Source organism: Suncus etruscus, chromosome 5, assembly GCF_024139225.1.
Source record: "Suncus etruscus isolate mSunEtr1 chromosome 5, mSunEtr1.pri.cur, whole genome shotgun sequence".
NCBI lineage: Eukaryota > Metazoa > Chordata > Mammalia > Eulipotyphla > Soricidae > Suncus > Suncus etruscus.
The window spans coordinates 27,655,804-27,672,028 of NC_064852.1; the positions used below are offsets into that span (position 1 = coordinate 27,655,804).

The 16,225-nt window shown below is 40.4% G+C and overlaps 1 protein-coding gene across 6 annotated transcripts in view; it reads right to left on the reverse strand.

Moving 5' to 3' along the window:
* The window catches only part of SLTM (SAFB like transcription modulator), a 68,376-nt gene that overhangs the window by 36,187 nt on the left and 15,964 nt on the right, over positions 1-16,225 (reverse strand). For 3 of the 6 annotated variants that reach the window (XM_049773613.1, XM_049773612.1, XM_049773611.1), the window contains exons 3-5: positions 15,992-16,056; positions 12,476-12,673; positions 11,184-11,231 (exon numbers count right to left, since the gene is read on the reverse strand). In XM_049773613.1, the coding sequence (XP_049629570.1) occupies positions 11,184-11,231; positions 12,476-12,673; positions 15,992-16,056 (311 nt within the window). The remainder of the gene's footprint in view (positions 1-11,183; positions 11,232-12,475; positions 12,674-15,991; positions 16,057-16,225) is intronic. The other 3 variants (XM_049773615.1, XM_049773614.1, XM_049773617.1) reach the window with 1 other exon arrangement.

A 16,225-nucleotide genomic window follows, 5' to 3' on the forward strand; every position in this document is an offset into this window, starting at 1 on the left:
ATATACTTAAAGGTTTCTTAGGTAAAAGGTCTGACTCAGCTTCTGAAAAAGAAAACCAATCACAATGAGGATGTAGAAAACCACAATTAGTAGAAAACTAGAGAAGGCAAGCTCAGGATGTATCTGTCTTTTAATGTGCAGTATTTTCCCGGGTGTAAGGAACACTTCCGCAGTTAAATCAAAAATATTAAATAAGGGGGCCGGAGAGATAGCATGGAGGTAAGGCGTTTGCCTTTCATGCAGGAGGTCATCGGTTCGAATCCTGGCGTCCCATATGGTCCCCTGTGCCTGCCAGGAACAATTTCTGAGACTGGAGCCAGGAATAATCCCTGAGCACTGCCGGGTGTGACCCAAAAACCACAAAAAAAAAAAAAATAAAAAAATAAGACCCCTAATCCTCACAATAAAAGACAGAAAGTTTTCCTAAATGATAGATATTCACACACAGGATATGCACTCTTTTAAAAAATGGTTCTCTTCCACTGAAGGTTTTGTTCCCAAAGAAAACTATAAATAGACAACATAATATATAGCATTCTTTAAAAATCAATATTTCCCCATTTTGGGTTTTTTGTCTTGGTTTGGTTTTGGGTTCAGACCCAGTGGTACTCAGAGGTTACTTCTACTTCTACACTCAGAAATTACTCTTGATAGGTTTGGAATAATATGGTCATATGGGATGCCAGGGATTAGACCTAGGTGGGCTGCATGCAAGGCATGCTCCATACCCACTATATGTATTGTTCCAGTCCCTAAAAATTCACTTTTTGAATCTATCTTGTAAAATAATGAAAATATGAAAATGAAGCTAAAGCTTTCTGTAAGGTAGTACTCCAATGCTTATCTTTGTGGTGGTTCCTGCAGCCTTGAGTCAAATGCAGGCATTCACAAAGAAAGCGCCTTTATTTTCTTTACCCCATTGGAGCAGTGATGATTTGTAAAAAATAAAAATAAAAACCTATGGGCCCGGAGAGATAGCACAGCGGCGTTTGCCTTGCAAACAGCCAATCCAGGACCAAAGGTGGTTGGTTCAAATCCCGGTGTCCCATATCGTCCCCCGTGCCTGCCAGGAGCTGTTTCTGAGCAGGCAGCCAGGAGTAACCCCTGAGCACCGCCGGGTGTGGCCCAAAAACCAAAAAATAAAAAAATAGGGGCCAGGCGGTGGCGCTGGAGGTAAGGTGCCTGCCTTACCTGCGCTAGCCTAGGAGACGGACCGCGGTTCGATCCCCCGGCGTCCCATATGGTCCCCCAAGCCAGGAGCGACTTCTGAGCGCATAGCCAGGAGTAACCCCTGAGCGTTACCGGGTGTGGCCCAAAAACCAAAAATAAATAAATAAATAAATAAATAAATAAATAAATAAATAAATAAATAAATAAATAAAAATAAAAACCTATGCCTTATTTTTTAATTTAATAAAATGTTTACTACATATCTAATCTACTGTCCCCAAGGCTGATTTGGGGTTTCTGTGTGCATGTTCATGAATTAAGACTTCTTTCCCTTAAAAACTGCATGTAAACACACTGTATTTAGCTAGTGCTTAAACTAACCTTCAAAATAACTTAAACCACTAACTGCTATATTATCTAGCTTTACAATCAACATGAGATAACATCAAATACAGTTATATAATAAGTAGTAAATATTTATTGAATGAATTGGATGATCTTAGGAGGAACAAAACTGCTTCTATTTTAATTAATGTTAAGAGCTCAAAGCAGCACAAGATGGTATAGAACTCAAAAGAACAGTGACAAACTTCTGTGGAGGTCCTTAATAAAAAGAAATACAAAGCTGCATTGACTGTTTTACCAGAGAAACAATTCTACTATGTAACCTCAATTAAGTGAAGTTTTCCCATAAAATTGAAGTAATATGCAACTCAAATATGCTATGTAGGATTAAAAAAATAACAAATGCAAAATATTATCAGAGAAAGCTTCATGAAGGGGGCAAGAGAAATGGACTATACAGGGGTTAAGGTGCTTGCCTTGCTTATAACTATTCCTAGTTTGATCCTGGCACCCCATATGGTCCCAGGAGTGAAAACTGAGTGTAGAGATAAGAGTAAGCATCATAAGGTATAACCCCAAAATAAAAAAAGCAAAGATCTCAGAGCAGATAAATGTGGATTTGAGAGATTTAGTAAAAATTGGGTATAAAAGGCCAATAGATGGGGCCGGAGAAATAGCATGGAGGTAAGGCATTTGCCTTTCATGCAGAAGGTCTGTGGTTCAAATCCCGGCGTCCCATATGGTCCCCCGTGCCTGCCAGGAGCGATTTCTAAGCATAGAGCCAGGAGTAACCCCTGAGCGCTGCCGGGTGTGACCCAAAAAAAACCAAAAGAAAAAAAAAAAAAAAAAGGCCAATAGAGAAAGAACTAGGCAACTAAGCATGGTATTATAACCATAAGAATGAAGAGATGGAGCCTTGTATATGTGAGACCCCAGATTGGATCCCTGGCACTGTATATCCTGCCCTCCTTCCCTACACCCCACAAAAACCAGCAGTATTGACTGAGACTAGAGGACATTTTTAATCATAAGGCATTAACATATACAATGTTTTAAAGAAAACAATACAAAAAAATACTGAAGTCATCGGCATCTTCAAGAGAGTAAAGTTTTACAGTTAACTCATCTCACCAATAGGCCAACACTTGATCAATTCTTGTTAGAAAGAAAGTCTTTTTTTTTTTTTTTTTTTGGTTTTTGGGCCACACCCGGTAACGCTCAGGGGTTACTCCTGGCTATGTGCTCAGAAGTTGCTCCTGGCTTGGGGGACCATATGGGACACCGGGGGATCGAACCGCGGTCCGTCCAAGGCTAGCGCAGGCAAGGCAGGCACCTTACCTTTAGCGCCACCGCCCGGCCCAGAAAGGAAGTCTTATAATTTTTATTTTTGGGGGGGGGTTGGTTTTTGGTTCACACCCAGCAGCGCTCAGGGGTTTACTCCTGGCGCTACACTCAGAAATGACTCCTGGCAGGCTCGGGGGACCATATGGAATGCTGGGATTCGAACCACCGTCCTTCTGCATGCAAGGCAAACGCTTTTACCTCTATGCTATCTCTCCAGCCCCTAGAGAAAATGACTAAAATAGTCCAGAGTCCTATTTTGTGTAAATAATGGAAATAGAATTGGAACCAATTTTTTTTGGTTTGTTTTGGGGCCACATCCGGTGACACGGTGACATTCAGGGGTTACTCCTGGTTATGCACTCAGAAATTACTCCTGGCTTTGGGGGAACATATGGGATGCCCAGGATTGAACTGAGGTCTGTCCTGGGTCAGCCACATGCAAAGCAAACACTCTACCACTCCATTATCACATTATCGCTCTGGACCCTGAACCAAATTCTATATAAATTTGATGAAGTACCTCAGACTGACTTCTATATGCTGAGGTGCAGGACTGGGAACAAAAGTCAGGCCAAGGAGCATATGCTTGGATGTCCATAGCCCCAGGACTCCACCTTGCACCTTGTGGCTACTTCGTCCACAGACCGTTTTAAGATTACCAACAAAGGAATGAATAAAGTGAACTCATTTGTCTGATTACACTCTGACCTTGGAAACCAGTAAATACTGTAAATAACTACAAAACTAGATAAACCCTGGGTCAGAAAGACAGCACAAAGGGCTGGACCCAAGTTCCACACACAACAGGTTCGGGTATTGGGCTGGAAAGATAGCATGGAGGTAGGGTGTTTGCCTTGCATGCAGAAAGACAGTGGTTCGAATCCCGACATCCCATATGGTCCCCCAAGCCTTCCAGGAGTGATTTCTGAGCATAGAGCCAGGCATGTGTGACCCCCCCCAAAAAAAGGTCCAGTGTCATCCAAGGTTCGGAACCAGCACCACACCAGGAACATTTCCTGAGCACTGCTCAGTAGCCCATACACCAAAAAATAAGGTGAGAGATTTTTAGACTTTTTTTTTTTTTTTTTTTTTTGGTTTTTGGGTCACACCCAGCAGCGTTAAGGGGTTACCTCCTGGCTCTGCATTCAGAAATCGCTCTTGGGGAGCCAGAGAGATAGCACAGCAGTGTTTGCCTTGCAAGCCACCGATCCAGGACCTAAGGTGGTTGGTTCAAATCCCGGCGTCCCACATGGTCCCCCGTGCATGCCAGGAGCTATTTCTGAGCAGATAGCCAGGAGTAACCTCTGAGCACCGCCGGTATGGCCCAAAAAACAAAAAGCAAACAAACAACAAAAAAAAAAAAAACAGAAATCGCTCTTGGCAGGCATAGGGGACCATATGGGATTTAGGATTTGAACCACAGTCCATACTGGGTCGGCTGTGTGCAAGGCAAAAGCCCTTCCGCTGTGTATCTCCACAGCACCTAAGTTTTTAATTAGCTCTGGAAGAGGGACTAGAAATAGTACAGAAGTTAAGTGTTTGGCATGGCTGGGTCAGTTAAATCCCCAGAACTCATGCGTGTGGCTGCCAACAGTACTGGTTCAGGACCCTTGAGCACCATCTACCCCCAAACACCAGCTTTTTTTTTAAACAATTACACTCATAGAACCTGAAAATCAAAATAAAACTTCACAAGCAATATTTAAATCTTGAAAACAAAACAAATCCAGTGGTCAGCTAAATAGCAAATATACTAATATGAGTAAAATAAAGATAAGCAAAATAAAACAATGAGTTTAACTATGTATCAGCTGATAATCGTATAATTATATTGGGCAGAGCTAGTCTAAAAATAATTTATTCATTCCTAGATGGTTATATATCCTTGGAATATCTACCATTGGATATAAACCTTAAAAAGTATTTTCAGTGATTATATTATGAAATAAATGATTAATGATAAAGTGGAAGTATGCCTATAAGCTCAAGTGTGTTATATTTTTACAGTAATTTAAACAACAAAATGGCAAACGTTCTCTAGCACTATAAACTAAAAATATCTTTAAAATAACAGGAGCATGGGGCCGGAGATAGCACAGCGGTAGGGCATTTGCCTTGCATGCAGAAGGACCATGGTTCAAATCCTGGCATCCCATTTGGTCCCCCGAGCCTGCGGGGGCGATTTCTGAGTATAGTGCAAGAAGTAGCCCCTGGGCGCTGCCGGGTGTGACCCAAAAACAAAAAACAAAATAAAAAAACAGGAGCAATACAGTAGTAACAAACAACCCTATATCACCAACACTGCTGGTGAAAACATCATTAAAACAAACAAAAAAATGGCATAGAAAACAATGAATGACATTGAAAAAGTAAGCAGAGACTACTAGAATTATGTTGCAAGAACTCAAGAGCCCGTCTAAGAGCCAGAGCAAACTGTGGGTAGGGTGTTTGCCTTGCACACAGCCAATCTGGATTCAATTCCCAGCACCCCATCTGATCCCAAGCCACGCAGGGAGCAATCCTGAGTACAGAGCTTAGAGTAATTCCTGGGCCCAGAAGGGTGTGACCCCAAAATGAAAGAGAGAAACCATCTAAAGAAGCTCTTACAAGCTACAGATAGGACCATTTTAGAATAAGGACAATAATTACAATGGACTAAAATACATTAAATTTAAAGTTCATGAATTAAAAAGAAAATTAAGGGAGAAAAAAACAAAGAATAAATACCTAGTTACGGCTGGAGATGCTAACAAACCAGCTCATTACAATGATATTGGCAGGATGAAAAAAGAATTAACAATCCATTTCCTAGGTTTTCCTATAGCTGCAAAGTAGATGAAGAGAAATTTTGCTTCTAGAAACATGCCACAAATATATCAGCACTCTAATCATCATAATGCAATGCAAATAATCAATAATTGATACCATCATTGTACATTACTACATATAAAAATGAAGAAATGCAACTAGATACTGTTTATGAAGTTATCAAGTGTGTGCTGAGGATCAAGGGTCCTGAATGAGATAGCAAACCTCCAAATCCTATAATCAACTCAAAAATTTGCAACAGGAGCAGGAGAGATAGCATGGAGATAGGGCTTTTGCCTTGAATGTAGAAGTAGGGTGGTTCGAATCCTGGCATCCCATATGGTCCTCAGAGCCTGCCAGGAGCGATTTCTGAGCATAGAGCCAGGAGTAACCCCTGAGCACTGCTGGTGTGACCCAAACATTCCCCCCCCCCATAAAAAATATTTGCAATAGGGGCCGGAGAGATAGCATGGAGGTAAGGCGTTTGCCTTTCATGCAGAAGGTCATCAGTTCGAATCCCGGCATCCCATATGGTCCCCCGTGCCTGCCAGGAGCAATTTCTGAGCACGGAGCCAGGAATAACCCCTGAGCACTGCCGGGTGTGACCCAAAAACCACAAAAAAAAAAAAAAAATATTTGCAATAAACAGAAAAGATATTGAACTATTCCAGAGGAATGAGGGATGTGATCAAAAAAATTGAATCTTGGAGAGTCCCTCAGCAAAAGATGGCCAACTCCCTAAGTTCTTGCCATTATCTTTATTCAAACAAAAATCTATGTCTATTCATTTACCTATTCTCTGTGACTGATACCACACCACATGGCAAGTGTGATCTGTTCAGATCCACAAAGGCTAAAGTCTTTTTTCTCCTCTTAGGATAACTAGCTCAGTGGCAGAAGGCTAAACTTACAACACAAAGTTGCAAGTTTCACCTAGGACAGCACTGCAACTATTGCATATGAGCATGATAACCAAGCAGTCAACCAGCAGTCAGACTGGAAGAAGAAAAATATAAGCAGAAAACAGAAACATAAATTAGTAATAAAATAAGAAAGGAAGAAAAAAACTTCGCCATGCCTTGCTAAAGTATTAAGGGTTCATCTTTAACAGGTGGGGCCCAGGGCCCGGAGAGAGAGCATAGCGGCGTTTGCCTTGCAAACGGCCGATCCAGGACCAAAGGTGGTTGGTTCGAATCCCGGTGTCCCATATGGTCCCCCGTGCCTGCCAGGAGCTATTTCTGAGCAGACAGCCAGGAGTAACCCCTGAGCAATGCCGGGTGTGACCCAAAAACCAAAAAAAAAAAAAAAACACACACACACACACACACAAAAACAGGTGGGGCCCAGCCAAAAAGATTGTGGGGAAACCTGTATAGGGACCCAAATATATCAAGCTTTATTATATAAAGCTTATACAAATATACTTATCTGTATCAATATACAAATTTATATATTGTTTTTATAAAAAAGGCAAGATAATAGAACACTTGTGTAATAATACAGATTTGATATTATGTCATATTGGAAATAATAACATAAAACCATACAGGCTGGTAAGCACACACAGTGGTGCTCAGTTTCTGAACAAGAACTGGCTGCACGCAGAGCAAGCTTCTTATAACCCAGGTACTCTGCATTATCTCCCTGGTCCATTTTTAAAAAGCAAAATGTGGAGGGGCTGGAGAGATAGCATGGAGATAAGGCGTTTGCCTTGCAAGCAGGAGGACAGTGGTTAGAACCCCAGTATCCCATATGGTCCCTGAGCCTGCCAGGAGCGATTTCTGAGCATAGAGCCAGGAGAGTAACCACTGAGCACGGCTGTGATACACACACACAAAAAGTAAAATGTGGAGGCTGAAGAGGAAACACAGCAGTAGGGTTATTTTGCCTTGCACGCGGGCCATCCCAGGACAAATTGTGATTTGATTTCTTCAAGATTTTTTTGTTTTGTTTTGTTTTTGGGTCACACCTGGCAGCAGCACTAAGGGATTACTCCTGGCTCTAAGCTCAGAAATCACTCCTGGCAGGCTCAGAGGACCATATGGGATGCCAGAATTCAAACCACTGTCCTTCTGCATGCAAGGTAAATGCCCTACCTCCATGCTATATCTCCAGCCCCCCTTCAGGATTTTTATTTTTTTTGGTTTTTGGGCCACACCCGGCGGTGCTCAGGGGTTACTCCTGGCTGTCTGCTCAGAAATAGCTCCTGGGGGGCCGGCGAGGTGGCGCTTGAGGTAAGGTGTCTGCCTTGCAAGCGCTAGCCAAGGAAAGGACCATGGTTCGATCCCCCGGCATCCCATATGGTCCTCCCAAGCCAGGGGCAATTTCTAAGCACTTAGCCAGGAGTAACCCCTGAGCACCGCTGGGTGTGGCCCAAAAAACAAAAAAAAACAAAAAAAAAAACATTGGGTTATAAATGCAGTGCATTATATGTGCATTATACATAAGTGTGCTATATATTATATATAATATATATCATGTATATTATATATGTGCATTATATGTAAGTGTGCATATCTCACATGTGTCTTGATGTTCTACTGTGTTATTTAAAAAAATATATACATGTTACATAAAACATTTCTATCTTAGTGCAAAAAGGCAAAGGCAAAGCCTACACTTGGACAGAATTAACTGCTCTTTTATAATAAAGAGCCAGTAAGAACAAGACCATCTCTAACAAATATAATTTTTTAGAAAATAGAAAAGAAATTAATTATTGGGGCCAGAACGGTAGTGCTAGCGGTAGGGAGTTTGCTTTGCACGCACTAAACAAGGACAGGCCACGGTTCAATCTCGTGGCGTCCCATATGGTCCCCCAAGCCAGGAGCAATTTCTGAGTGCATAGGTCAGGAGTAACCCCTCAATATTACTGGATGTGGCCCAAAAAAAGCAAAAAACTAAAAAAAATTCATTCTTTAAAACTGCTTTCCAAGGGGCCTGAGCGAAATCACAGCAGGTAGGGTGTTTGCTCTGCATACGAATGACCCAGTATGGACCCAGGTTCATTCCCCGCCATCCCATATGGCCCCCCAAGTCTGCCATGAGCAATTTCTGTGCACAGAACCAGGAGTGAGCACCGTCTGTATGGTCCCCTCACAAAAAAATTAAGCAAAACAAAACAAAAAAACTGATAGCACAGAGAGTAGAGCAAACCCCACCCAGGTTCAATCCCCCAACATCCCAGGAGCAATTTCTGAGCACAGAGCCAGGAGTAACCCAAGAGCCACCAAGTGTGGGCTGAACCCCCCCCCCAAAAGTGTCATAAAACTGCTTTTTGGGGAACAAAAACACAGCGGTAGGACATTTGCCGTGCAGGCTGCCAACCCTGGACAGACCCCAGTTCGATTCCCAACATTCCATACAGTGCCCGAGCCCGCAAGAAGCCATTTCTGAGCGTAGAGCCAGGAATAACCCGAGTGCCACCGGGTGTGATCCTCACCCTCCCCATAATAAAATTGCTTTCTTCTAGGCCAGAGTGATAAGGCATTTGTTTTGCATGTGGCAGACTCACGTCAATCCCCAGCATCCCATATAGTCCCCTAAACCTGACAGGAGTAAATCCTGAGAGCTACTAGGAGTGGCCCGAAAACAAAACAAACAAGAGAGACTACTTTCTTCATTTTGTAAACTTGTAGAATATGTATTCTACACCATCATATAATATCATAGTAATATTTTCAAAACTTACAACCTATTCCATTATAGGAGGCTGTCAGTGGAAAGGAAAAGGCAAGTTTCCAGGTACGGTACAAACCCTACCCTTTTGCAAGTGTGTCAACTAAAATAAATGTAATCCTATATGTGAGCTAATGTCCTCACCTATTCTCGAACATCAAGCACAGAAACTAGTTTGAGAACAAGAATAGAGACTCCTGCTATCCCAAGATTTCCTTCATGAGTATTTCAAAATATCAACATTTCTCCCAGAAATGCAATCTCTTTCCCCACTGTAACTGAATCAGGTGGCCACTTAATGCCTCAAGGGTATTTAGGGCTCGTCAGCATTTCACAAGCAGGAGCCATGAAAGGATGCAGAACAGAATTCCAGGAAAGGATGCAGGAACAGAAGTTCAGGTAACCAGTCAAATCAGAGCCCCATTAATTAAGTACTATTTTTGTAGTAATACAAAGAAATGAAAGGCCTAATCAACACTAATTACTTCTCTTAAGACTGATACACAGAGAGAAAGTATCAATGATACTTTCCTAAGGGGCACAGAGCAAGATTCTTGAGAGAACGAGAAACAAAAGACAATTAATGCATAGAGTGTCCAATTTTATGTCAGTTGCATCAGAGGGTGGGGGAAGTGGTTGTACTTAGAACTACCCCATGGCATGCTCAGGGGACTCAGCAGAGACTTTCATATGTGTTCCTACTCTATGAACTATTTCCCAGGTCCCAGGTCCTATGTCTAATTGGTTTTTTTTTTTTTTTGAGGGGGGGGTTGGATAGTTTGGTTTTGGAGCCACACCCGGCAGTACTCAGGGGTTACTCCTAGCTTTGCACTTAGGGAACCATGTGAGATGACAGGGGTCAAACCAAGGTCAGCAGTATGAAAGGCAAACGCCCTCCCCACTGTGCTATCGCTCTAGCCTCCCATGTATATTTCAAATGTATATTATCTATGTTATGTAGACTAAAACCAAACTTAAGAAATGTAGGTATTTCCTTCTACCTCTCTTGATCTTCCAAATTTTTAGATACACTTTTATCTCTTTTATATAATTCTCTTCCTAGGAGTGTTAAACTATTAAGATTTTGAAGTATATGGCATTAAAAATAATAATACTTATAAATTATTTTATACTAAAGTGATAAGCAAATTAAAAAATATTCAGGGGGCCGGAGAGATAGCATGGAGGTAAGGCATTTATTTGCCTTTCATGCAGAAGGTCATCGGTTCGAATCCGGCATCCCATATGCCCCCCCCCCCCTCCCGTGCCTGCCAGGAGCAATTTCTGAGCACGGAGCCAGGAAAAACCCCTGAGCACTGCCAGGTGTGACCCAAAAACCACAAAAAAAAAAAAAAAAAAAAAAAAAAATTCAGGGTATTTGGTTCATGTTTCAAGACTGGTAACCATTGCTTATACTTCACAGAAAGAAAGGACTATTTGTATTCTAAAAATGGTAGGAACTTTCTCTAGTAACTTTGAGGCAACAGAAATTGTAGCTGCCAATTTAAAATATTTTATATAAATACTTCTAATAGCTGGGTCAATATTAAATTTAAAGTACTTTTATAAATTAAAGAATTACAGTCGAGGGGCCAGAACAGTGGTGCAGGGGTAGGGCGTTTGCCTTGCAAGCGGCTGACCTAGGATGGACCGTGGTTCAATCCCCCAGTTTCCCATATGGTCCCCCAAGCCAGGAGTGATTTCTGAGCGCACAGCCAGGAGTAACCCAAAAACCAAAAAAAAAAAAAAAAAAAATAGGAATTATAGTCGAAATAAAGATTCCTTTTCAAACCCTTCCACCCATAATATCAAATTTATAGGACTAAACATAGACTTACTTGGGCAGTTAGAAAGGTATCATCTTCACCTTCTTGAGCTTCAATTTCCTAAGTAAAAGGGTATACAATAGCTTTGCTTTACAAATTATCTGGGCAACATGAAAATGCTTTTAAGCTCTACCTATTATACCCTGTGCTGGCTCAGTACAGTGTCTATGATACTGTGGGTACTAAGTCAATACTTAAAAATTCAGAAGACAATTTTCATTCTGACAAAATATTTAAGTACTTGATAAAGAATTAGAAAAGTCTTTCTAATTATCTTCCCTTTGAATAACCTTGGAGAATGGAAATGTTTGAAGCATAAATGCTATCAATGACATCCTATTCCATTGATTTTCTTAAGGTATATGGGCATACCTCAAAAGAGGCCAAAACGAACTACCTTCAAAGATGTTTCAAAATAAATACTCTTTGATTAAACTTACATATGTGATTACCCCACCTTTGTAAATAAATAATTTATCTACAGAACAAGAGTAAAATCACCACCAGATCATGCCTGGCATGGTCAGAGTACTATTGATCCTCATTTCTAGCACAGCAGAAAACAAATCAGAATTTAAGCATCCCTGATTGAGAGCTGTCATTAGACTCAATGAGAGCAGACTGATATACTATATAATATATATATATATATAACATATAAGGCCATTGTATATAATATAAAAAATATTATGTAGAGGGGCCGGAGAGGTGGCACAAGAGGTAAGGTGTCTGCCTTGCCTGCACTACCCTAGGATGGACCACAGTCTGATCACCAGCCCCACCCCCAGCATCCCATATGGTCCCCCAAGACAGGAGCGCTGAGTGCATAGTCAGGAATAACCCCTCAACATCACCAGGTGTGGCCCAAAAAAATTATGTAGAAAAAATAGCAACTTAAGATCATGATATTATGTAGAAAGTATCTAGATGTGTGGAACATAATAAGCAAAAAGGTTAGAAGTTTTCTTAGGAAGTAAGCGTCTAGTTTATAAATAACTAAAAATATCTAGTTTTAGGCCAGAGAGATAGCACAGCAGCAGGGCATTTGCTTTGCATGCGGATGACCCAGAACGAACCAGAGTTCAATTCCTGGCATCCCATAAGGTCCCCCGAGCCTGCCAGGAGTGATTTCTGAGTGCAGAACCAGGAGTAACCTTAGTGTCACTGGGTGTGGCCCAAAAAAACAAAAATAAATAAATAAAAATATCTAGTTTTGAAACTTCCACACTAAACTAAAAAAAAAAAAAGTCATCATATTTAGTATTTAATTTATCTGTTACATTTTAATAAAACTGGCTAAAGACCTGACTTTCGATGTCCTCTTTTTCTATATCTTCTACTGCTTCTGCCTCTATTAATTCATGAGATCTCTTGTTCTCTTCTGCAGTAAGTAATTCCTTGGAATGCACATTTTCTTCTTCATTTTCACCAAATTCTTCAGAATCCTTTAGCTCGTCATTTCCATCTTGTTCCTGTGCCTCTTGATTCTCCAATTCACAGTCCTTTTAATGGTAAGAAAATTTGGTACAACTAGAGGCAAAATAGTGTAGACTAGCCACCATATTCTGATAATTTATATCTCTCTAAAGATTTTAAAATGTATACTTGAACACTCCCAAAGTCCAAGATCAATCATTTTACTTTACATTAAAAAATAAAGGTTTGGATTTAATACCCAGCTCATTAAATTATATATTCACATTCACAAATTTCTCAGGCAGAAATACACCAACTGCACAGCTACTAGACTAGAAATGCCCTCAAGCTGCAACTAAACATTTACCAAGACTAGAAATGCCCTCAAGCTGCAACTAAACATTTACCAAGTTTATAGTCAGAAGCGATTCTAAAAGACAGGGCTCCAAAGAAATGACCAGATTCCTCCCAGACCATAGCCTGATTTCATTTCAAAGACTCTAGAACTCCTAGAGGAGTTAACATTAAATTTCCTTCTAACAAATGATAAAGAATCCCAATTGTTACCATCAGTGAGTATTCTTTAAAAAGTAATACAATTATGGGCCGGGAGAGATAGCACAGTGGTGTTTGTCTTGCAAGCAGCCAATCCAGGACCTAAGGTGGTTGGTTCAAATCCCGGTGTCCCATGTGGTCCCCCGTGCCTGCCAGGAGCTATTTCTGAGCAGACAGCCAGGAGTAGCCCCTGAGCATCACCGGGTGTGGCCCTCCCCCAAAAAAAAAAAACCAAAAAAAAAAAAAAAGTAATACAATTATGTCAATGTATTTGTTTCAAAATTTATTGATTTCATTGAAATGCCTCAATGCAGGAACACAAACTAAAAACATTATGTCCACCCTTTAGAATTTATACATATGCATGCCACTTGAACAGAAACAGAGTAGCAATCTGCTTAGTTTTCTCTTTAATTAAATGTAGAGAAGGGTTAAAGCAAGAAACATTACTTCCTCCTTTCTTATTCTTAAAGTGAATGTAGATTTAAGAAAGCCTTTCATGGTTGAAAAGAGAAACAGGCAGGGAGTATGACCATTCCATTAATGATTCATATTGACTGTAGTGGACTAAAAAGTTCTGCAGAAAATGATTACAGAGAAGAAATCTGCTTATTTCATGGATAGAATAGTAGTTCCGGGCCCGGAGAGATAGCACAGCGGCGTTTGCCTTGCAAGCAGCCGATCCAGGACCAAAGGTGGTTGGTTCGAATCCCGGTGTCCCATATGGTCCCCCATGCTTGCCAGGAGCTATTTCTGAGCAGACAGCCAGGAGTAACCCCTGAGCACCACCGGGTGTGGCCCAAAAACCAAAAAAAAAAAAAAAAAAAAAAAGAATAGTAGTTCCACTAACGTCACCAAAAGCAACTAGTAGAACACTGAAGATTAAAATTGGGAAATCAGTCATTGATTTCTAATAGTACAAAATTACTACCTCTTCAGAAATGACTGGAGGGATGACAAGCAATTTCACAGATCCAAAAAACCCACCATCTTGACAGTCATTCATTTACAAGGAAGCAATTTCTATACTATTTGATTATTAAAACACTAGGTGACATCTCCTGACCACTACACCACTGAAACTCCAAAATTATTATCTGCACTGGGAAATTTTAAAAAATGCAAATGTGGGCCCAGGGAGATAGCACAGCGGTGTTTGCCTTGCAAGCAGCCCCAAGACCAAAGGTGGTTGGTTCGAATCCCGGTGTCCCATATGGTTCCCCGTGCCTGCCAGGAGCTATTTCTGAGCAGACAGCCAGGAGTAACCCTTGAGCACCGCCGGGTGTGGCCCAAAAACAAACAAACAAAAAAAAATGCAAATGTTTTACAAAGTGGGAAAAGTACACATATAGGTATACACACATATATAAAGGATTTGAAAATAATTTTTATTAAAAACTCTTCCTCGGGGCCAGAGACATAGCATGGAGGTAAGGCGTTTGCCTTTCATGCAGGTCATTGGTTCGAATCCCGGAGTCTCATATGGTCCCCCGTGCTTGCCAGGAGCAATTTCTGAACATGGAGCCAGGAGTAACCCCTGAGCACTGCCGGGTGTGACCCAAAAAAAAAAAAAAAAAAAAAACTCTTCCTCTTCTAGACATTATGAAACAAACACATCCTCTGTAGTATCTGTAACAACTATTATGCCAAATAGAAGTATGTATTTCCTCATAACATTATCATTTTTATGAACTGAACAGCTAAAAGAAAAACCACTTGAAACGCAAAGTTCTTTTCACAATGTTTTTCCCACTTATATGCATAACATTCATTTAATCATACACTCACTCCACTAGAGAAGACAGCTAAAGACTGTAAGAACAAAGGAATAAACCTAAGGAAAGTTATACTACAAAGGATAACAAAATACTAAACTGAAGTTCTTAAAGACTACAACAAAAGCTTATTATCAAAAAAAAAAAAAAGCTTATTATCAACATACAATAATCATTACTAATGAATCCTTGGGATAAATATTTCCTTAAATTATCTGGTAATTAGGGCTATTTCCCCAACCAAACATTTATTTCTCTGTAACTGCCCTCTAAGTACAAGAAGGGTGGGGTCTGTGGAAGTACAGATGGTCCAAGTGTGGTACGTGGAAAGAGAAGAGTGAGGCAACAGGAGAGTGGAGTGGTGGGTGGACTGGTATGAGCTAACAGGATAAAACACACAAAGATACCATTACAATATTGATTAACTGTACACAGAAAACAAAGTATAAAGGAGTATAAAGACACATGCTATCAGAGAAACCAGCTCATTAATTTCTATAATGCCACAGAACATAATCAATATGTAGCAAGTAATACATACTTCATTAAGATGAAAGCCCCAAATCCTATGATTAAAAAGAACTGGGTGTTGAGAGCTGCCACAACAATTAATATGACATATTTTATTTTTCTATAGGTCAGCTAAGAAATACACTCTTTTAAGCCAAAAGCTGGCTTATTCTCTTTTAAATACCAAATTTCCCAATTTCATTAAATTTCTTAATTTCAACTAGCAACACACGAGCAATTTCCTTTTTCAAGAACTATGTTAGTGTAAGTCCTGTACATTATAGTCAAAAGCAAAATGCAATGGGTTGATGAGCAATATCTTCCATTGCAGTAAGCTATCCAGGAACAAACAACCTCAACAGTCCTGTAGCTTTCCTTTGGTCCTGAGGCCCCTCATTTCTACTTAAAGTATTGGCTGTATTTCTGAGGAAGACCGATAATAATAGACACAGAAGTGTATTTTGCCTGCATAGTTCCATAACTGCTATTTGTGTGAAACACATGAATTCATCATGCAAATACTAGACCGAATCTAAGTATCTTAATCTGTAACGAGCACATTACCTTGACAAAAGAATCATCTTCCACAGAAGCATCTCCACTCAACTCATCTGCTTCCTGTTTTTTACCTGCGAAAGAAGGAAAATGGGCTAACAACAAGTACTTTATTACTTGAAGAGCAGAAACCATTCATTTATCTCTCTCCACTCCCAGTCACCTAACAAAAGCTAATGCCGACTACTTATAAAGCCATCCATGTCAAAATGTCTCTCAAATGCTTTATAATCATTACTAGGC